Below are 19,732 nucleotides of genomic sequence, written 5' to 3'. Positions count from 1 at the left end.
TTTGCACGGGCCATGTACACAAGGGTCCTCGTTTCCCCCCGTACCGTCTCCTTACTGTAGAACGTACTGCCTGATACAGGTCGCATGTCATGCACCAATCGGGACGCATGCGACATGCAATATGGAGAAAGTATCGAGCGCACCTCCGCCAAGGTGTCAGTGACATTAACATTAACACATCGCACCGCCTCACTCAGCACACGCAGCCCCCCGTCTTCCAATCTCGGAGCTCCAAATGAGCTGACGGGGCAGATCCATGCATGGCCGATCCATCCTTGCACATGATCCCGAGCGACCGCAAGCGACTGTGAAGCTGCTGGTTATTTGCATTCGCTAGTCCGCAGGGCACGCGAACCGCCAAACCCGCTTTCGCTTCCCTCCCCTGAACATCAAAAGAGACACTCTCTTCTGTTTCACTGACTTCTCCCTGAAACCAAACAACGAGGCAAGCGAAAGACAAAAACAAAGCTCGAAACAAAACAATAAACAAAGGCGCAGCAGGACCACCGAGCTTGTCCGGAGCTTGCGCTATACGTACTTGTATCAGCTCATCGCATCTTGTCGCATTACATCGCATTACATCGCATCCGCATTCTAGGACCATAGCTTCACCCATATCCACCATCGCATTCCTCGACTGCCTAGCTCGCTGCGGGCTCCATGGCTCTGCGTGTCCCTTCGTTGTTGCTGTCCAACCTCGAAAGTCGCTTATGAAAATCGCTGATGGAGCCCGTGGTTTATGAAGAGACGCCTCTAGCCGACTACCTCAGAGGTATGTTGAAGCTTCCACATGGTCGCCCCTGAATCCTGCGCATGCTGACTGGTCGATGTGATTTGTGAAGATGGAGGTAACTTGTCGGAGGCGGAATGGGCTCCCATGGACGGCACTCCCGATCACCAGATGTCGATAGCATCCGATTCCTCGCGTCCTGCGAGCCCGACACCCTTTGCGCCGTCCGGCCGTCCCTTGGTCAAGGCTCGATTTCGCAATGCTCCCAGCAAGCTGGATCTTGCCGAGCAGCAGCCACAGGCCCAGCAGCCCTTGACGCTGCAATCACTCAAGAAGAGCTGCTCTGTATGTTGAACACCACCTCATGTGGAAGCTTCACCGCTCCTGCTCCACACACACCTCATGAGCTAACCTGGGTTGAACCATACCATGTAGGCCCTCTTGGCTGCGAGCCTCGATCGTGCAGACAACGCCCGGTTCCTCGAACAATTCAGATATACAATCATTGCCTCGCAGCTGCTCAACGGCCATTCCCTACTAGGAGGACACCGTCCACCGGCTCTGAGAACGCCGTCCTCGACCACAGACAGCAATGACCAATCTCTGCTCTCGACCGAAGGTATTATAGTGTCCGTCGTCGGAGCGCTAGCTCTCGCAGTTTTCCTAAGCTGGGCACTGAGTAGTGCGCCATGGCATGTGACGAAACGACGCCTAATATTGGTGCTTATTATTGCTGCAGCGGCGGTGTTGGTAGGACAAGTCTTTGTGCGACGACAATGGCTTCGTTACCGGAGAGAACAGTCATTGTCTGAGATATCCACATTCATTTCGAACTCGCAAAACTTTGATAGTGCAACCGAAGCCACACTCTCGCTGGTCCAAGAGGTTGAGCTTGTCTCGCGCGGATACCGAATGTTAGTTTTCTCTTTCCCTACCAGTCATAACCTCTCCGGTCATGGCTGTATTTCATATATATCACAAGCTGACAGCCTTAAAGTAGTGTCCCCCTTCCACCGGTCAGCCGGCTCGAGGATCGTACCCAAAGCAGAAAATGTGTTCGGCTACGAAGAGCGCTCAAAAACTCGCTTGCAGAGGTTCTGCAGACGTACAATCAGGTGTCCGATGTTGTCAGGGGCTTCGCCGAGCAGATGGAGCTGGAGAAATACTACGACATGTACGACGTTAGCGACTTTGACATTTCGGATTCCCGCCTGGGCTTCAATGCGGCTGAGTTTGACGACCTGGAGTCGCTGAGAACGTTGAAAATTCTTGCCGCGCGGTTTCATACCACCCGAAAGATGCTCCTCTGCGCCCTGTTGGCTCTAGATGCGAATGGAGAGGCCAAAGACCTGCTGCGTTGGACAGCTGCGGTGGAGTCGCTGAAAAGCGTCAACATCACGACCAAGTCTGTGTTTGAGAAGCTGCAAGGGATACTAAGCGAGGAAGAATGTAAGTGGCTTATTATACCCCCTCCCTTTCTTCAACATCCCTCGTGATATAGGCGAAGTTTCTAACGAATTATAGCGTTTCCCGCACCACCAACTCCACAGATGCCCCTTACGCCGGGCAAAGAGCGATGGCGCTCCCAGCTGCGCAAGCTCAGTTCCATGTCAACCGGAATCCGAGGCTTGCAAGCCAAACTTCACCTGCTACGAGAGGAATCGGACCGGGCGCTAGACGACTCTAACGACATCTCCGAGCTAGGACCTAATCTCATGTCGCAGTATGACTCCATTGGAGTGGACCTAAGAATGCTCATGGCGGCGTGGGAAGAAGGCAGAGCTGCTTTGGCCCAGGGCATTGATAGAAACGAGAAGAGGCTTTCATCAATAAGCACGTTGTTGTCGCCCGCCAGCTCTCTGAGCGGACTCACTACCATTGGCGAGGGAGGTGCCGCAGAGGCCTTCAAGGCTCTGACGGGCGAGTCCCCGCCGGCGTCGGATATCAACGACGCCGAAGAGGACCAGGAGATATTCGAAGCCGTTGCAAAGCCGCGACCACGGAGCTTGCTGACGCGAGAGGAGAGAATTGCAAAGGTCAAAGAAGAGAGGGAGCAGAGGGCGTTGGCACGACAGCAGTTGGAGGCCACCAAGGGCATGCTGAGAGAGCTGGAAACAGTCATCAGCCTACGGCCCCAGAAACGAAGCAGTGCTCCTGCTGGAACCCGCAAGGTCTCGATGTGAGCTCGACTCACACACAAGTCTCGACGACGAACCATTACTTTCCTACATTTTACGTTACATGTACAGGCGCATGGCAGCATCACATCTCTCGTTCTCATTTTACATTTCTTATTTTGTTGATCTGTCTTTGGTTACTTTTTCCTTTCACTACTTCATACAATGGGGCAAGACACGGTGCAACGGCTAGGGGTTCGGGGTGCTTGCTTTTGTATTATTTGTTGTGATTATTACTCTAGAGCCCGGTCAGTTTGGTGGCGGCGGCAGATGTCTGTTTTTTATTTGGGTTGACTGATTCGGACTCGTTTAGACAAGGCGTATGATGGGATCGAAACGCACCACAATCTTTGTATATAACTATGTATGTACTAAACATTTGGCAGATTATCTCAGCACGTGGGTGTTGGCATGAATGTGTATAGATGGGATGATGGGGCCACCAAATTGACTGCCGCGGATGCAATATTTTAGACCACGGAACCGGAGTGGGAGGTTGTATATATGCTCTCAACATTCATTACTATGCTTATGTATTTCATCTCTTTATGCTATGCTGTCTTGTACATGGATCTCTCCCCTTACTGCTGTCCCTGCGTCTGCCAACGCGAGGAGTTCCATGTTTGTCACGCTTGATTATACCCAAAGTTGTATAGTGTCTCTGGCGTCCCCTGTAGGCTGTAGGCATAGGTGGTGCTCCCCTGTGCAGATGCCTACAGCACATGGTAGAGCTACTATATGTAGCTTCCAGCGGCAGCAGTGATGGATGGTACCTCGCGCGTAGGCTGCCAATCCACAGCACGCAAGGTACCTCGCATTCAGCTGGGCACTAAAATGTGCCCCGCGTAAGGTTGGCGTCTCTACCTGGCCAGACGCGTCTCGACCTGCCCACAGCTCTCGTGTTAAGTGCTTTTTCTGCCTGCTACCTCGAGCTTCGCCTCCACCAAGACGTGCATTTTACTTCTTCACCAACCCAACACCTGCGACTCCGGCACTGCAGTAACGCTCCGATTGTCTCTGCCTCTCCTTCAGATTCGACCTAATTCTTCTCTCTTTTACAACTCTATCCTTTACTTAATTCACACATCCATCCAGTACGTGCTCAGCCCTGCAGCAAATTGCGTGCATCCCCTCTTTCTTTTTTTCCTACGCCCAAACTGCCCAATTCAAGCCTCAGAGCAACGGCAGAAGCATATCTAACACGCGGCAGCAATGTTGGAGGCACGGTTGGAACAGGCTAGCATCCTGAAGAAGGTAAATTGACCCAATCCCACGTCTTTCCAGACGATTTCCTGCCCCTTGGCCAATGACCCGTTGCTGACCACGAACTTGATTCCCGCAGGTGGTTGATGCCATCAAGGACCTCGTCCAAGACTGCAACTTTGACTGCAATGACTCCGGCATCGCGCTGCAGGCCATGGACAACTCGCACGTCGCCCTCGTGTCGATGATGCTCAAGGCCGAGGGCTTCTCGCCATACCGATGCGACCGCAACATTGCTCTGGGTGTCAACCTGACGTCTCTCACAAAGGTGCTACGAGCCGCCCAGGGCGATGATATCTTGACGATCAAGGCGGAGGACGCTCCCGATGTCATGAACCTGCTGTTTGAGAGCAGCGGAGAGGACCGTATCAGCGAGTACGACCTCAAGCTCATGGACATTGACCAGGAGCACCTGGGCATTCCCGAGACCGAGTATGCGGCCACGATTACCATGCCTTCGGCTGAGTTCCGAAGAATCTGCACAGATCTGGCAGCCATGTCAGAGTCAGGTATGGAACAAGAATAACGCTCCTGCGCCAATCACTTGGACAGAGAGTGTATGCGTATTCATTAAGTAATGCTGAAGCTAACGTCAAATCTTGCTGGCAGTTGGTATTGAGGCTTCCAAGGATGGTGTCAAATTCTCCTGCAACGGTGACATTGGTAATGGCTCCGTCACTCTGAGAAGCCACACCTCCATTGAAAAGCCCGAGAACAATGTCGACATTGAGTTGACAGAGCCCGTGTCTCTGACCTTTTCCCTCAAGTACCTGGTCAACTTCTGCAAGGCTGCTGCCCTGTCTACCCAGGTCAAGATCTGCCTCTCCAGCGAGGTGCCGCTCTTGGTCGAGTACAACCTCTCCGGCAGCAGCTACCTGCGCTTCTACCTTGCACCAAAGGTTTGTCTTTTCCCTCGCTCTCCAATACTGAATATGTAGCATGCTAACGTGTCGTCAGATTGGTGATGACGAGTAAATAATTACACCTACACTCCCGATTCAGACGACCCAACACACAACCTCCGCATACACCAGACCGGGCCATAGGCAGGAAACGACACAGCCCTTCAATCGCGGCTGGTCGACTCCCCGACGATGACAGAGAGAGGAGAAATGGATATCGAGAATATTGTCAAAGGCCTTTTTCCTTTTATTTTCTAATCATGATCTGTAGCAAAAGAAAAAATGAAACGAGCACGTGTTTAGCTTTTTGTCTTGCCTGCCGATAATTACCTCCAACAATCCTGTCGAGTCCCTTATGGACTGATTCTTACACCGTGCCCTTTTCCCTCTGCTCTCTTCTCTTCTTGACGCCTAAGCTGCTCCCTGGTGCTTATCTGGAGCAGATGCTCATACAAGCGGCTTAGACCGGATCGTAGCTTCGGCCATCGGCGGGGCGTTTTTCCTAACCCCCCGTGATATGATTCTGTCTCTGGCGCCCTTTTTGCTAGCTCTCAGACATACGCCCTGCTTTTTTTGAGTTTTTCTATGCGGCTGTCGCCTCAGCAAAGGAAACGGGCGTCTGCTGTCTTTGACGGATACTAGTGGTGAGTCGCGTGCTGTTTTTTTCCCACCTCCGCGGTTCTGGTGGCATTAAGCTCGCTCCGCTGACGGCGGGACCCTTCGCATGGGGGGATCCCGGCAACGTCAGTTTATTATTCATCCAACTCTGATCCTCGCCAGTCTGACCCAGCCTTGAGTGAGATCAAAGACGCCTGGACCAGATTTGCCCCCTTTTAGTGGTTGCATATTGTTTCTCCCTTATGCTTCTTTTTTGTCTTTTCCTCTAACATATAGTTTCAAGGCAAGATTGCGAACCTCCGGATCTCGGCGCGCGGCAAAAGTGCTTTTTCTTAGTCTCATACACAAAACAGAACATAATGTCTTCTGACTCACTACTTCCGCCACGAGTGTTGGCAGTTGCAAGCCATGTAAGTCGATTTCATGTTTTAATGAAGCCTTTGAAGATTTCATTGTGGGTTTGAGCCGGCTGACTGTGTTGTTTCCGTAGGTTGTCTCAGGGTATGACTTGGAAATAGAAAGCAAGCGTGAAAATGCTAGTCCATGAGATGCTGTGGACAGTTGAGTTAACGTGGCTTTCAGCAACGTGGGAAACAAGGTCGCCGTCTTCGTGCTCCAGTCGTTGGGGTTTGACGTCGCTGCCCTGAATACGGTGCAGTTCAGTGAGTTGGCCCGGAATGTGCGAGGGGATTTACGGCCACGAGACAATGCTGACTCACTTTTGCGTGTCTCTCCTCCAGGCAATCACACTGGTTACAGACAATGGACAGGAACGAGGGCCACGGCACAGGAGATTACTGATCTCTACAACGGCCTGAAGCAGTCGTACCTGGATGACTTTGACATGATGCTCACTGGCTACATCCCGGGCGCAGAGGGAGTTACGGCGGTGGGTACAATTGCAAAGGGACTCAAGGAGAAGTTCCAGAACTCCCCGGGCAAGTTCTTCTGGGTACTGGATCCTGTCATGGGAGACAACGGAAAGCTCTATGTGGCGCCAGAGGTTGTGCCTGCGTACAAGGCTCTTCTCCCATATGCGGATTTGATACTGCCGAATCAATTTGAGGCCGAGTAAGTATCACATTATGTTGTACAGTTCACAAACACATTACTGACCTAACCCTTCCGCTTATAGACAACTTTCAGACGTCAAGATTGTAGACATGGACAGCCTCACCCAGGCCATCCAGGTACTTCACGACAAATTCAACATCCCTCACATCATCATCACCTCAGTCAGCTTCACAACCCCAGGCCACCCGCCCTCTCACCTCACCGTCATCGGCTCCACCATGACCTCAGACCGCAAGGCCCGCCCCTTCAAGATCGTCTTCCCGTCCATAGACTGCTACTTCTGCGGCACGGGCGACATGTTCGGCGCCCTCATCACAAGCCGCATCCGAGAGGCCGCCAACGCCGTTCCTGGCTTGAGCAGTCGCGCCAGCTGGCTCAGCGACGACGACGTTGCGGCGACGGATCTGCCGCTGGCGAGGGCGGCGGAAAAAGTGTTGGCGAGCATGCATCAGGTTTTGGCTAACACGCGGGATGCGATGCCGGAGGTGATGGAGAGGACGTGGGCTTTGCTGCGGCCGGAAGATAGGAATGACGAGACGAAGGCGCATTATGTTAAGTCGAAGGCGGCGGAGCTGCAGTTGGTGACCAACCTGGATAGCCTGCGAACGCCGAGCATATCATTTTCGGCAACGAAAATTTAGACTGGGGGGTGATACAAAAACGTCAAGGAAAAAGCGAATTGGACATAGATGGAAGGGGAAGGCGGCGTAGAATCAAGTCTTTTTTTTTTTTGTTTCTAGTATTCATTGTTATAGACCTAAACCGGGACGGCTGTCTTGTCTTCTCCAGCACTATATTCTGCACCCGACACCGAGTCGGCACAGCTTTCTTTTTCCCTTGTTCTGTATCGTATCGTTATATCGTTCTATTAAATTCCATTGTATTATTCCCACTTAGTTCTTGCCAGTGCTTCCAAAGCCACCAGCTCCCCTGACGCTCTCCTCAAGCTCCTCCACCTCGACGACGTCAGGCGTCACGATCCTCTCCAGCACGAGCTGGGCAATTCGATCGCCCTCCTTGATCTCGTAGTCGGTTTCCGCATGGTTGAACAGAAGAACCTTGACGGGGCCGCGGTAGTCTGCGTCGATGACGCCTGCACCAGTGTCGATGAAGTGCTTGGACGCAAGGCCAGAGCGGGGAGCAATACGGCCGTCTTATCCTCTGTGATTAGCCTTCGTTCTCTTCTCCCTTCTTCTGTCATAGATGGAATGCATTGGTGCTTGACTTACATGTTCCCGCAGGCGTGGCAATGCTAATATCCGTATCGACAAGGCCCTTTCCTCTCGCAGGCAAAACCGTGTCTTTCGCAGCGTACAAGTCGTACCCAGCGGAAAAGGCGCTGCCGCGTGTGGGAAGTCTGGCCTGCGGCGAGAGCTTCTTGACTTGCAGGGGGACGGGGGTGGCCTCCATTGTAGTTGCTGTTGCTAGTGTTACTGCTGCTGCTACGGCTTCTTCGACGGCAGCGGGTTCGGGGAGTGTTTCTGCGTCGTCGATTGTCTTGATGCGCTTGGCGGGAGGGGAGGTTGTGCCGTTTTCGGGGACTGCAGACATGATTGGTATTGGATTAATGGAATTGGAGGTTTTGGCTGTAAGAAGTTTGCGAGGGACGGAGAGGGAGAAGATGACGAGTGTGGGAATTTAGGTAGATGTTGGAAGGGAATGGGCTTTATTTAGAGGCAGAGAGAGAGGAGATCAAAGGGCAAAAATAGCTATGTTTGCTTTTTTCCCGGCTTACTTACTATTTTCGTTGGTAGTGCAAGGCTGGAAAAAGGAAGTCGGTGAGAGAAAAGCGATCTGTCTGGCGGGATTGGGGATTGGAGGGGCGAAGACACGCGACGCGTTGAGAGTTTGTTGGTTGGTGGGGGAAGAGAGAGAAATTGGGCCAATTGAGGCGGGGGGGTTTTCGGTGGTTGCGTCTCACAGGGCGGCTTTTGGCTTTTGGTCTTATGGGCTTATGGAATTCTCCCTTGCATTTGGGCTGAGAAGAGGGAGATGGATGTGATTAGATTGGGTTACGGAGGACCTTATACGGAGTAGTGTTTGTTGGATTAGGTATCAAGGCAGGGAGAGCTCATTCAGCACCGCAGAGAGTTGGCTGTTTTAGCATCCCATGTCGTGGATTGTTGAAGCTTCACAGTACGGATAGATAGTCGGTGACATTACCAGAAACGAGAGGAATATAACGGTGGAAGCAGACACTAGAAAAATATAGTGAAGCAGTTGCAGATACCTTAGTAGTGAGGTGTATTATTCAAAAACTGGTTCGTTTGTCATTGTCTTTCGTATCCTATCCAATATGCATCTTAAGATCGACTAATCGTCCAGCTCCCGCCCAAAATCAACCAGTCGTATCTTGGTAGCGTCCCTAGGATGAAACTGCGCAACCTTGGACCTAATGAGAAACCTCGCCGCTGCCGTCTCATGCGGCAGCTTCACATAGGCATCCGAGCTGCTGCCTTTTGCCTCGACAAGCCTGTTGAGTAGCTCTTCTGTAAGCTGTCGCATCTCTGTCCCAGCCGCCGACGCTGCGTCCCTCGGCTTTGTCTTTTTGCCGCTACCAGCTCCGTCGCCGTCACTCGGGCCCCAAATCTCGTCTATCCGGCGCTGGCTCTTGTCTTTGTTGATTTCGCCCTTTGGCTTCTTCAGTTTTCCCTGCGCGTTGAACCCCGCGGCGAGATCTTGGGCGTCAATGTCCATCAAGTCTCCTACCACAGGTCCGCCTAGAGCCTCGGCTGCGAGCATTACCGCCAGGTGGTCGTCGATGAAGCGGTTGAGGGCTTTCATCAAATTGCTCGTCTCTTTATTGTAGCCTTGTTTCTTTCGTCGTAGTTCCTCGATTCGTTTGCGCGCTTCTTCCTCTGGTGGTGTGTTGGTTCCCGATTCGACTTCATTGCGTAGCGACTCGATCCTCTGCTTAAGAGCTTCGTTGAGGAGCTGGTGATCTTTCAGCGCAGCTTCATCTTGCTTCAATTGCTTTTGTTCCCTCTCGGTTGACTCTGTCTGTGAAGCTAAGAACGCCTTGGACTCTTGAATCGTCTGGTGTGTCTTCCGTAGGGCTAACAGCGCTGGGAGCACTGATCCCGGAAACGGGAGGAAGGGTTCAGAGTTTGTGACTTCGTCAAAGGCCGCTTTGAGGAGTTGGGCTTGGCCGGCAGCAGTGCTGGGCGTCTCGAGCTCTGCGGAGCGCAACTGTGATTGTTGTGTTAGACGCCGTCTCGCGTGCGTTCTAGTGGTGCGCTTATAGCTACCTCGTTCAGCTGAGCTTCATATTCACGGACTTTCCGCTGGAGCTCCTTCAGTGTATGGTCGATATTGGTGGCATGGGCCTGGGCTTCCGAGCTGTTGCGCGATCTGTCGTCCATGGCCTGTATTTACTGCTAGATTCGCGTGCCTCTGACTTCATCTTTTAGCCTATGGTGGGTGCGTATATGCTCCGAGAAGCTGCTCGGCCTAGATCGAGGTACGGGTTGCACAGTCTCTAAACTGTGTGGGTTTCCCCCTGCAGCAACTCGATTTCAGCGCTGACAATGCGTCCGGGTCCTGTGGGGGCATGACTCTCCCCACCGAAAAAGCTCCTTGTCCGCTGTAATCTCCTCCAATCGCCTGGAGTTGCGGCGACGTGGCGCACTCCGCACTGTGCAGCCCGAGCCGCACCTTGTTCTTGGCGTCCTAGTGTCGCGCATACAGTCGCCCAATCGGGGCCGTCACGTGATAACGCCGCGGGCGACCTCAGCAAGGGAGGCATGGGCCATTTTGTTCTACCCCGACGTCTCATCAAAGTTTCTTCCTTCATCCGCCGCATCTTCTCCTCATCATTCTCTTGCGACGCGCCCAACCCGACGCCATCGATCCGATCGCACCAGCGTCCTTGTGGCATTGCCCCAGCGCCCTGCGAGATTCCGTGCCGCCGCTGATTCTAGGTCACCTCCACGTGTGCTTGTCCGCGTGTTCTAGCTACCTGTAGCCTTGCCTGGAGTTGCTGGCTGGAAAAGCAGCTTTGGTCTCTTTTTTTTCCCGCTTTGTTCGCCTGTTCCTTTCATCGGAAGCCGTCACGTTAGCGAACCACGTGCAATCCATTGCAATCGTCGAGGCGACTCTTCCACATTCGAGAGACACGAGCCGTCGATCGATCACTAACTTTACACGCGCGAGGTGCTGGTTGGTTCTTGCGTTGAGCGCCAGTTACGGGAACTCACAAGGTCTTGCCAAGAAGGAAATCAAGGTTTGAGCTGAGCGCATTGTCTCTTCATTCTCTGCTTTCGAGACACCTGTCCCAGTAACGATACATCGCTGCACCATCCTCTCCATCACCACCACTTTGTCATCAGCCACTCAGTTTTCATCATCGCCCTTTCTTCCCGTTCACCACTTGGACGTTCACCGAAGATCCCTAGCAGTCCGACACCTTTTTTTGCCAAAGTTCTGGATCTTCTAGACGCGGAAGAAGAGAGTTGCACCCTTTGAGAACACAACTCCTCCCATTATCTACTCCGCTACACACAGCCTGGGCAGCGCCCTTTTGCGACACCACCAAAGTCACATCACGAATCCTACACACACGAGAAAGCCGATCCTTATCATCACCGATTCCAGCCACTACACCAGCACGTTTTCCTTCGAAAACCCCCTGAGTGTAGATATAAACAATCGAAACAAGGAAAAAAAATAAAAAAGAGCGACGAGAAGACACAAGATCTTTGGTCATCGCCAATTAGACGATACTTAATTCGTTCCAATTTTTGTGAACCACACTGTTCCTTTTACAAACGGCATAAAACTCACCCCAACGCAAATCACAATGTCTGCCTCACCCCCACAACCTACTCAATCGGCCAAGCGCCCTCTCGAAGAGGCCTCATCGCCTTCCCGAGCCACCGACCAGCCTGAGGCCAAGCGACCCGCCTTGGACAAGACATCCAAGAATGACGAAGAGACGGAAAAGCTGGATCTCGCACCTGAGCTACCCGTCGAGACTGCAGAGGAGAATGGCGAAGAAAGCGCCAACGGCGTCGCCGCAACTGAGGACTCGGCCCCTGCAACCGATGCTGGTACCAATGCCAAGGCCACTCCCACTGTAGCGATATCAACGGAGGCTTCATCTGCTGTGGCCGCTTCGGCTGCCGCTCATGACGAGAGCTCGTGGATCCATATTCGAGCAGTCATCTCTAGTCCGGAGGCTGCCACCATCATTGGCAAGGGTGGTGAGAACGTATCTAACATTCGGAAAATGTCCAATGCCAAGTGCACCGTCAGCGACTATCAAAAAGGAGCCGTCGAGCGCATCTTGACCGTCAGCGGCATCGTCGATGCAGTTGCCAAGGTAGGAATAGATCCCCTTTCCCCCTCGTGAAATTTCCTGTAAGCTGTTGGACTAACATTCCGATCTCTTTCTTCTCTTTCTCCTTTCACAGGCTTTTGGTTTGATTATACGAACATTGAACAATGAGCCGCTCAACGAGGCATCCACTGCCTCCTCCAAGACTTATCCCCTCCGTCTTCTGATTCCCCATATCCTGATCGGTTCTATTATTGGCAAGGGCGGTTCTCGTATCCGGGAAATCCAGGAAGCCTCGGGCGCCAGGTTGAATGCCTCAGACTCATGCCTCCCCATGTCGAGCGAGCGCTCCCTCGTTGTGATGGGCGTTGCCGACGCAGTACACATTGCCACTTACTATGTCGGCAGCACTCTGCTTGAGCAGCTCAACGAGCGATTCGGTGGACCGGCAGCGTCTGCATATGCGACCAGAAGCGGCGCTCCCGTGGGATCCATCCCCGGCGGTATGCAAGTTGTCCCCTACAGCCCCCAGCCTGCATCAGGGCACTACGGACGAGCAGAGAACTACGGCCGGCATCAAGAGCGCCGGCCTCATCACATGCCACCCGCGCCCTACCCCCAACCGTACCCTCATGGTGCTCCTCACGGCACCCCGGCGATTCCCATGCAGTACGGAGCGGGCCAGCCTGCCGCCTATGGAGCGGCCGCGCCTCACGTACAGCCTCACATGGCACCCCATACCGGCCCTCAGGCGCACGGAGCCCCCCAGGGCCAGCCCATGCACGCCGGCATGCCTGGAGGACCGATTACCCAGCAAATCTACATTCCCAACGACATGGTCGGCGCCATCATTGGCAAGGGAGGCCAGAAGATCAATGAGATACGACAGATGAGCGGCAGCGTGATTAAGATTAACGAGCCCCAGGACAACAGCAACGAGCGGCTAGTAACGATTACGGGAACGGAGGAGTGCAACCGCATGGCCCTCTACATGCTGTACTCTCGACTTGGTGAGACGCAAAACCGATCCACGGGAGCCTAAGCTTCTAACCTGTAGCGAGCGACAGAATCGGAAAAACACCGAATTTAACCACTTGCAGCGGGCGACGAGGACGACGAGATTGCTGCGCCTTGTAATACAGGCGAGCAATGGGAAGGCCAACGCTGATGAAGCTGACGACGATGAGGCAAGGGATCTGGGCCGGGCTGGATGCACTTTGTAACGTGTTGATAAGGAATCAATGAGAGGCTATATGATTATGGCAGCTACAGATACTCGGTTTTCTTTTTTTCCTTTTTCTTTTTGATTTCCTAGTTTTCAACCATTTCTTTAGCAGTCTAGAAACGGGATGTCTACTGTGACTGGGACTGATCTAGGGGGTGGAAGAAGTCGGGGGGCAGATAGCGACGAAGACTAGAACGGAGCTCAATGGGATAGTTGACGGTTCGAGGGCAGGTTTTGACGTTATTTGATTTTGATCAGAAATGGGAGTCTGCGAAACTGGCTTTTTATAAGGAGATGGGCCATTATTTGACATGATGCCACGGGACTGCAAAAAAAGTACAGATGTTCTATAATATGCAATGATTTCTCTCTGCTCTCTTATATTTTCCGTTTGCTTTCCTTGGGGTTTTCTGTTTTCCTTTTTCTTTGGGGTGGAACGACAAACCAGCGCCATGAGTTGGTTTCTTATTTCCCGGCGACGAGAGGTTAGATGTCGTAACGAGATGCAGAGGAAATGTTTATGTACGTTGTGCTATGTGGCTTGGGATATCTATGATGGGAAGTTGGATAGCCACCTTCTACGTGTATATGTTCAACCAGCGACTGGCAAGTATTCATCTGATGGCATTAGAGGAAGTGAACATTTATTCTCCATAGTAGTAAATAAACAGCTTTCTCTCACATCCGGTTTCCGCTGTCAAGTATGGCGCCATGAGGAGTAGAGTCTCTGCATCATCGTGTTGAGGCACAGAAGCAAGACCGGCCATCGCGATATCAGCTTTCGAGGCGGTCAAAACATTTCTTCCCAAAAGCCTTTGGCGGGAGCTGAGGTCACCTGTTTTGACCCTTTGATACTGTAGACCCAGGGCATCTCATCAATCTCTCTGTAAACCCAGAGCATCTCATCAATCTCTCAACAGTTGGTTGCCAACTGCCGGCTGCCAGCTGCCAGCTAGATGGCTGACCGCCGTGCCTATTTAAACCCTCTTCTCTTCTCTCTTCTAATGCTCCTCTTTCTCTCTCCTTCTCCTCCTTCTCCATCCCAACCCGCTTCATTTTTGTTCTGCCCCTAGCCTACACCACGCCAATTTGCTTCTATCTTACCTTCTCCTCTACTTCTCAAGAGACCTCCGGTACGCATAGTATTCGGGACCAGCATCACCACTTCGCCAGTGTGGTAGAGATCTACCCTGACGAGGAAGATGGAAGAAGAACTCGACTACAAAAAGCTCACAAAAGCCATGGCCCTTTGGGAGTCTCTGTCACAGGAAATGGATGCGGAACGGGACTACCAGAAATTCGATGAGCTCATGATCTTTTGGGGGTCCATGCCGCAGGCGATGCATGTGGCGTGGCACGAAGCTTTTGAAACCACAAAGGCTCTACCTGAAGGAAAACGCTCGCTGCCTGAACTGCGACGCCTGTTTGCCAAGGCTCGCAATTGTGAAAACTCCGACCTTTGCAAATTGGAATCGAAACTGGAATTCTCGAGCTGGGATACTATCATTGAAGAGGGTGAGCAGAAGATCCCGTTGATCTTTGGACGGCTGCTGGGCATGAAAGAACCAGACAACTTGACAGACAACGTCTGGCAGACTTACTTCATGTCTCTAGCCATCACACCGCAAATGGTGTCAGTCTGCGAATGTGTCAATGACATTTTGCAACTGATGCATGTGGGGCGACATTTCTTGGGACATGAAGCTGTGCAGGGGACACTGGATGATCAGTATGCGAGTTTCAAGAGGTGCCTGCGGATGAATCGGTTTCTAGCCTGGCGCAAGAAATTGAAACTTGATTTCCCTGAATTGTTGGGCAAGCATCCCACTGACGAAATGCGCGCCGTCTTGGGCAAGGAGTTTTGTGATTGGGTGGAGGTGCAGGATGATTGGCTTTGGAGCGAGGAGGTGTGATGAATCTGGGTTCAGCGGGAAGGATTTTGCTACTTTTTCTGCGGTTATGATATGTCGATGGGCTAAAAGGGGAGGGGGTTATTCTCGACTTTACTTGGGGGGAATATTATTTGGACTGCGATTTACTAGCTACAGTTGATGCTTGGGGTAACCATTTACTAGAAGGATACTAGTTGCGTCGGTGCTCGAAAATCTCTCAAGCACAAATTGATTCTTGCCGTTGTCTTCATTTCTTTGTATTTTGAGCGTATTCCTTCAACATACTTCTATTCAGCACCCCAAGATGCCTGCTGGTAGTGCTATTTACTGAGGTAAATGCCCATGTCTTTGAGTGTCTACTATTACTCATAGATAACAGCAGGCTGGGCCTGTAGTCTTTGTCCATTGAGAACATTGAGAAAAGAGGGCACCAACAAAGAGCTCGTTAGAAGCAGGGTCGGCAAGCAGATGATAAGTTGATTGATCGGTCCTCCCCCCAAACAACATGACTATATACCACGGCTCATGCCTGGTCCAGCAGAGACGAAGAAAGCAATCCAGCAATAGGCTCATATCTGGCTCAGAAAATAAGAAAACGATGCTGCCATATCACTCATGCCTCCCCCCAAACCGTATTCCAAGCAATGACGATCAGATCCATACTAGCCGTCCCTGAGACTCCCCAAGTAGGCCCAGCACCCATAGATATCCCAGAGAGATCCCAGCATCCTATCTCCTTCAATCTGACCCCCCCTCCACTCCCCAATATAGGATCTCGTTAAGACATGTCCATTACGTCCTCCCAGTCCGCATCAGATAGCCCCATTCCTCCAAGCGGCTCCTCTGGTACCATGTCAGGGGAGGCATGAAGGACATCCATCTCTTGTCCAGTCTCTCCCCCGTTTGCTGCCCTATTCTCTCTTTCCTGAGGCTCCGGTTCTCGAAGCTCTCCTTTAAGCTCTTCTATCATTAATTCCTCAGACTCCCTCCATGCCCTTAAGAATGGACTTCGTTCCTTGGCTAGGTCTGCTACCTCCGGGAACTCCTCCTTCCATGCCTTCATCCAGTCAGCGTAATGGTTCGTATTCAATGACTCCTCCATCTTTCGATACCAGATCCTGATGTTCCGCTTCATAGCCTGCCTAGAGTCCAGGTCTTTCAAGTCCACATCACGTATGGCGGCGAGGAGGTTGCTGGCGTATATCGGGGTCATGGAGTCGGGCCTTTGTTGCCGGAGCTTGGGAGCAAAGTAGTCTTCCCAAAGCAGGTGTGGTTGGGGGTGCAATTCCGAAAGCTCGTCGTCCCGAGGGCGTCCCATACCCATCCGTCGAGCCAATGCCAGTGGGAGTGTCTCGTACACTTCTTTCTCCGAAATGGGGTCCTCTGGAGAAGCACTGAATAAGTTGTGCATCACAAAGACTAGATCGCTCTCGCTGTCCTCGATTATTCCTCTCACCAGCCTCCTCGCTTCATAGGCCGTCTTCGGGCCCAGCGTAAACATCTCCTTTGCCTCTTCCAGTCCCTCTTGCCAATAAAGATGGACCTCGGGCGGCGGGTTTGCATTCACAAACTTTTCCCAGTGCTGTATCATCTTCTCGTACTTTGGGTAGTCCTGGTCGGGTCTGAAGTTGATTGGCTTCGAGGGCTCTTTTGGGGCCAAGGTCATGGCCCGCTCCCAGTGCGGGAGAATATCATCCAGTGTGCGGTTGCCAGTCGGAGCTGCCTTCGCAGCATGCTCGGATTCGGGGTTCATGTCAAGCTTGTCTCGCCCAGTTGCAGGCCGCGTGGTGGTTGCTTTGGAAGCGGTGAAAAGTTTGTAGGGTGGTAGGAATAAGCAGAGAAAGCGAATGCCAACGTGGATGATCTCGAGGTAGCGAGGTGAAAAGGTGAAAAAAGAATGAAGAATGAAGAAGAATGAAGCTTTCCCGAGCGAGGAGAGAAGCGAGAATTTATGCTCAGTCTCGGGGCAGTTGGCAGGTGGACGAGCAGAGCACCACGAAAAAAGGGATATTGTAAATTGCCTGGCGCAGCCGTATAAATCTGAAATGCTGATTCTTCCCAACTCCGTTTGCTCTCGCCAGCTGGCGGCTCACAATCTCTCTCCAGGCCTGGCAGCTGGCATACACTGTCCTGAGGCTCTCTTCAAATTGTGCTTCCATCTGGGTCCGAATTCGTCTCTGCCTCTGCGATTTGTGTCTATTTGCAAGAGGCTCTTCATGAGAGGGCCTCAGATAAGCCGTACGGGACTTGAATATCCTCAGAGCATCTTCGTTGAAGGTCAGCTCAGATGCCTCCCGTAGTCTCGAACGATCCAGGTTTATCAATTTGTAGGAGGGTCCTCTTCCTGGTTGCGAGACCGTAAACCAGCTGCTTCATCGAGGCTTCAGCCTGGGAGGCTTGCCCTCCTGCGATACCATGACTTTGTTTCCACTTTCATATCCTTTGTGGCCCTTCAATGAATGACGGTCATTTGCAGTTTTCTCTACAGTCACAGAGGCAATACAGGAGACATAACCGCAGCTTAGCCGCAGCATAGCTCTCAAATGACCCTCTTGTCTCATTCACCAGAAAGAATGAAGACCACACGATGGAAGCTCGTCAGAAGTCCGCAATCGTGGCTCTGTACTGTCTATCCATTGGCCCACTAAGCTCGCACTCTGTGCTCTTACATGGCATGTCTGCATTTCTAATACGGAGACTTACAAAGAACTTGTCGAAACTGCGCCCTTGTTCTTCAACTAACTCTGACATCCTGCTGCATCTCATTCATTTTGCCTCGGGCCAGCAATTATGCCCCGTAGCAATCCTCGGCTAGCAAGCTAACATTGAACAATAGCGGTGATTTGCTTAGAAATGAGATTTCCCAAATGGGCAAGTTTTTCGGGAAATAGCCTGAAGAATAGGTGCGCTTGCGGTCGTTTCGCGCTTTGCGGGCGTTTCGATTGCACAACGTTTCTCACGTAGAACAACGTGCCTATAGATGAATATAGTAAAATATGTTGTATTAACAATCAACTTGAAATGACAACTTCAAGTTGCTACGGGATGCAGCAATTGTCGGACGGTCGGTGTCGGATGGTCGGTTTCGGACGGTCGGTGTCGCTGCTTATCAACAGTGGAAGATGATGTGATTCTCAACTAACTTTCAACTATATATAGACAAGTAGTAACCTCAGCAACTAACATCACCACTCTTACAACTCAACTCCATCGCTCATCCATCATTTAACATTTACATAAACAGCTCTTCTCATTTCATCTCATTATCACAACCATGTCTGAGCTCCTCGAATTCTCAACAATCACCCTCAAAGAAGGCTCCTCGCCCCCGCAATCCCTGCTCAACGACCTCAAAACTCTCGCTTCAACCCCCGGCGTCATCGCCTTCTACTTCGGGCCTCAACTCGAGAATCCCACCAAATACACGTGGGTCGCCCGCTGGACCTCCCAAGCTGCTCTCGACGACTTCCACTCCAGCCCCGGGTTCGCTGACTGGGCTGCCTCTTACGTCGCGCCGCTGGCAACCTTTACGGTGTTAACCTGCGCTGCTGTCCACGGCGACTCTGCCATCCCTCTCGAGGCCCCTTGCACCGAGTTCCTCTTTAGCTATGGCGCTGACGATGACTATCTTGATGCCCGACTGGATCCTTTCCTGAAGAATGTTTCTGACGCAAAGCTGCCTGGCATGGGTGGCGGCATCACTGGAGAGCTCACGCCCGTGAACTATGTCGGCGTTGAGCAGCCAGAACCCAAGATTGCTATTTTGTTGCTGGGCTGGACCTCACTTGCCGATCACCAGGCTCAGAGAGGTGAGGACAAAGGTATGCTTCATCATCGTCAATTATATTCACCATCTCCGCTTGAGATGGATGGAGAATGGACTGTACTGACGCAAGAATGACAGTGATTGACAAGCACATCCACTACATCAGATCAGGCCGCAAATCTATTGAACTGGTATGGACTCTTTCTTTTACTCAGGCGTCAAGGCTGTGCTGACTTTGCATTTGCAGTTCCATGTAAACCTTCAGAAGCTATGAAACCACCCCAGAATGAGAGATTCCTATTCGGCGAGATATCTAGTAGCTATAGCCTGAACGGATAAATACCCGATGACCTTCAGTTGCGCGGGCGTTCACCGCATCTACAAAGCGAATGAAGAATTCCAATGTCCTCGTGCGGTACTTAGATTAAATATATGTCGTATTGCTAGGCCGGATCTTCGGACACACTTTTCAGGCCGAAGACCAGTCTTGTAGGCGTCATGAGATACTTTGTATTGTTCCAGGTTGTGTTAACACCGCTAGTACAGTGCATCTGAGAAAGTGTAGCTACATATTAACAGATACAGGTAGAGAAATATAGCCGTTTAGCAGCTCATTCAAAGCGGCTATAGACTGGCAATACGAGAAATATTATGCAGAGACAAGCCACGACATGACTGTCATCTTCATCCGCACGGCGTCAGAGGGAGATATTTTCCTCCAGTTGACGTGCGAAGATGTGGTTTGTCTGCTATTATATAGAGGATAGATGGGACTGTTGTCAACAGCCTGATGCCTGCAAGTGGGGTGGT

General features: G+C 51.8%; 9 protein-coding genes across 9 annotated transcripts; 6 read left to right on the top strand and 3 right to left on the bottom strand.

The window, feature by feature from the left end:
* Positions 1–170: 170 nt before the first annotated feature.
* V8C40DRAFT_255407 (Mysoin-binding motif of peroxisomes-domain-containing protein) lies at positions 171–3,545 on the top strand. Its single transcript, XM_083218045.1, has 5 exons — positions 171–772; positions 843–1,075; positions 1,166–1,644; positions 1,728–2,179; positions 2,255–3,545. Exons 1-5 carry the CDS (start codon positions 724–726, stop codon positions 2,911–2,913), a joined length of 1,872 nt encoding a protein of 623 aa, XP_083068976.1. The 5' UTR covers positions 171–723; the 3' UTR covers positions 2,914–3,545.
* Positions 3,546–3,844: 299 nt separating this feature from the next.
* V8C40DRAFT_255405 (proliferating cell nuclear antigen) lies at positions 3,845–5,462 on the top strand. The gene is made up of 4 exons (XM_083218044.1): positions 3,845–4,161; positions 4,250–4,679; positions 4,780–5,069; positions 5,128–5,462. Exons 1-4 carry the CDS (start codon positions 4,120–4,122, stop codon positions 5,143–5,145), a joined length of 780 nt encoding a protein of 259 aa, XP_083068975.1. The 5' UTR covers positions 3,845–4,119; the 3' UTR covers positions 5,146–5,462.
* A 134-nt stretch (positions 5,463–5,596) lies between these two features.
* V8C40DRAFT_255403 (Ribokinase-like protein) lies at positions 5,597–7,568 on the top strand. Its single transcript, XM_083218043.1, has 6 exons — positions 5,597–5,716; positions 5,821–6,100; positions 6,181–6,191; positions 6,273–6,352; positions 6,431–6,761; positions 6,826–7,568. The coding sequence occupies exons 2-6, from the start codon at positions 6,050–6,052 to the stop codon at positions 7,403–7,405; spliced, it is 1,053 nt and encodes a 350-aa protein (XP_083068974.1). The 5' UTR covers positions 5,597–5,716; positions 5,821–6,049; the 3' UTR covers positions 7,406–7,568.
* Positions 7,468–8,670, bottom strand: V8C40DRAFT_255394 (bifunctional dITP/dUTP diphosphatase). Its single transcript, XM_083218042.1, has 2 exons — positions 7,994–8,670; positions 7,468–7,917 (listed from the first exon to the last, which is right to left on the bottom strand). The coding sequence occupies exons 1-2, from the start codon at positions 8,313–8,315 to the stop codon at positions 7,658–7,660; spliced, it is 582 nt and encodes a 193-aa protein (XP_083068973.1). The 5' UTR covers positions 8,316–8,670; the 3' UTR covers positions 7,468–7,657.
* Positions 8,671–8,948: 278 nt separating this feature from the next.
* On the bottom strand, positions 8,949–10,180 carry V8C40DRAFT_255393 (uncharacterized protein). The gene is made up of 2 exons (XM_083218041.1): positions 10,013–10,180; positions 8,949–9,953 (listed from the first exon to the last, which is right to left on the bottom strand). Exons 1-2 carry the CDS (start codon positions 10,124–10,126, stop codon positions 9,078–9,080), a joined length of 990 nt encoding a protein of 329 aa, XP_083068972.1. The 5' UTR covers positions 10,127–10,180; the 3' UTR covers positions 8,949–9,077.
* A 965-nt stretch (positions 10,181–11,145) lies between these two features.
* Positions 11,146–13,271, top strand: V8C40DRAFT_109017 (KH domain-containing protein). Its single transcript, XM_083210760.1, has 3 exons — positions 11,146–12,084; positions 12,176–13,049; positions 13,107–13,271. Exons 1-3 carry the CDS (start codon positions 11,563–11,565, stop codon positions 13,127–13,129), a joined length of 1,419 nt encoding a protein of 472 aa, XP_083068971.1. The 5' UTR covers positions 11,146–11,562; the 3' UTR covers positions 13,130–13,271.
* A 1,195-nt stretch (positions 13,272–14,466) lies between these two features.
* On the top strand, positions 14,467–15,221 carry V8C40DRAFT_283057 (uncharacterized protein; the record flags this gene model as incomplete). The annotated part of the gene is made up of 1 exon (XM_083221896.1): positions 14,467–15,221. One exon carries the CDS (start codon positions 14,467–14,469, stop codon positions 15,175–15,177), a length of 711 nt encoding a protein of 236 aa, XP_083068970.1. The 3' UTR covers positions 15,178–15,221.
* A 713-nt stretch (positions 15,222–15,934) lies between these two features.
* On the bottom strand, positions 15,935–16,909 carry V8C40DRAFT_269868 (uncharacterized protein; the record flags this gene model as incomplete). Its single annotated transcript, XM_083220136.1, has 1 exon — positions 15,935–16,909. One exon carries the CDS (start codon positions 16,907–16,909, stop codon positions 15,935–15,937), a length of 975 nt encoding a protein of 324 aa, XP_083068969.1.
* A 1,266-nt stretch (positions 16,910–18,175) lies between these two features.
* Positions 18,176–19,708, top strand: V8C40DRAFT_255384 (putative quinol monooxygenase). Its single transcript, XM_083218040.1, has 4 exons — positions 18,176–18,248; positions 18,316–18,977; positions 19,061–19,113; positions 19,170–19,708. The coding sequence occupies exons 2-4, from the start codon at positions 18,431–18,433 to the stop codon at positions 19,194–19,196; spliced, it is 627 nt and encodes a 208-aa protein (XP_083068968.1). The 5' UTR covers positions 18,176–18,248; positions 18,316–18,430; the 3' UTR covers positions 19,197–19,708.
* Positions 19,709–19,732: the final 24 nt, after the last annotated feature.

This window comes from Trichoderma camerunense (assembly GCF_050948025.1).
Source record: "Trichoderma camerunense strain CBS 138272 chromosome Unknown V8C40scaffold_20, whole genome shotgun sequence".
NCBI lineage: Eukaryota > Fungi > Ascomycota > Sordariomycetes > Hypocreales > Hypocreaceae > Trichoderma > Trichoderma camerunense.
This window is presented reverse-complemented; position numbering and strand designations above follow the sequence as displayed.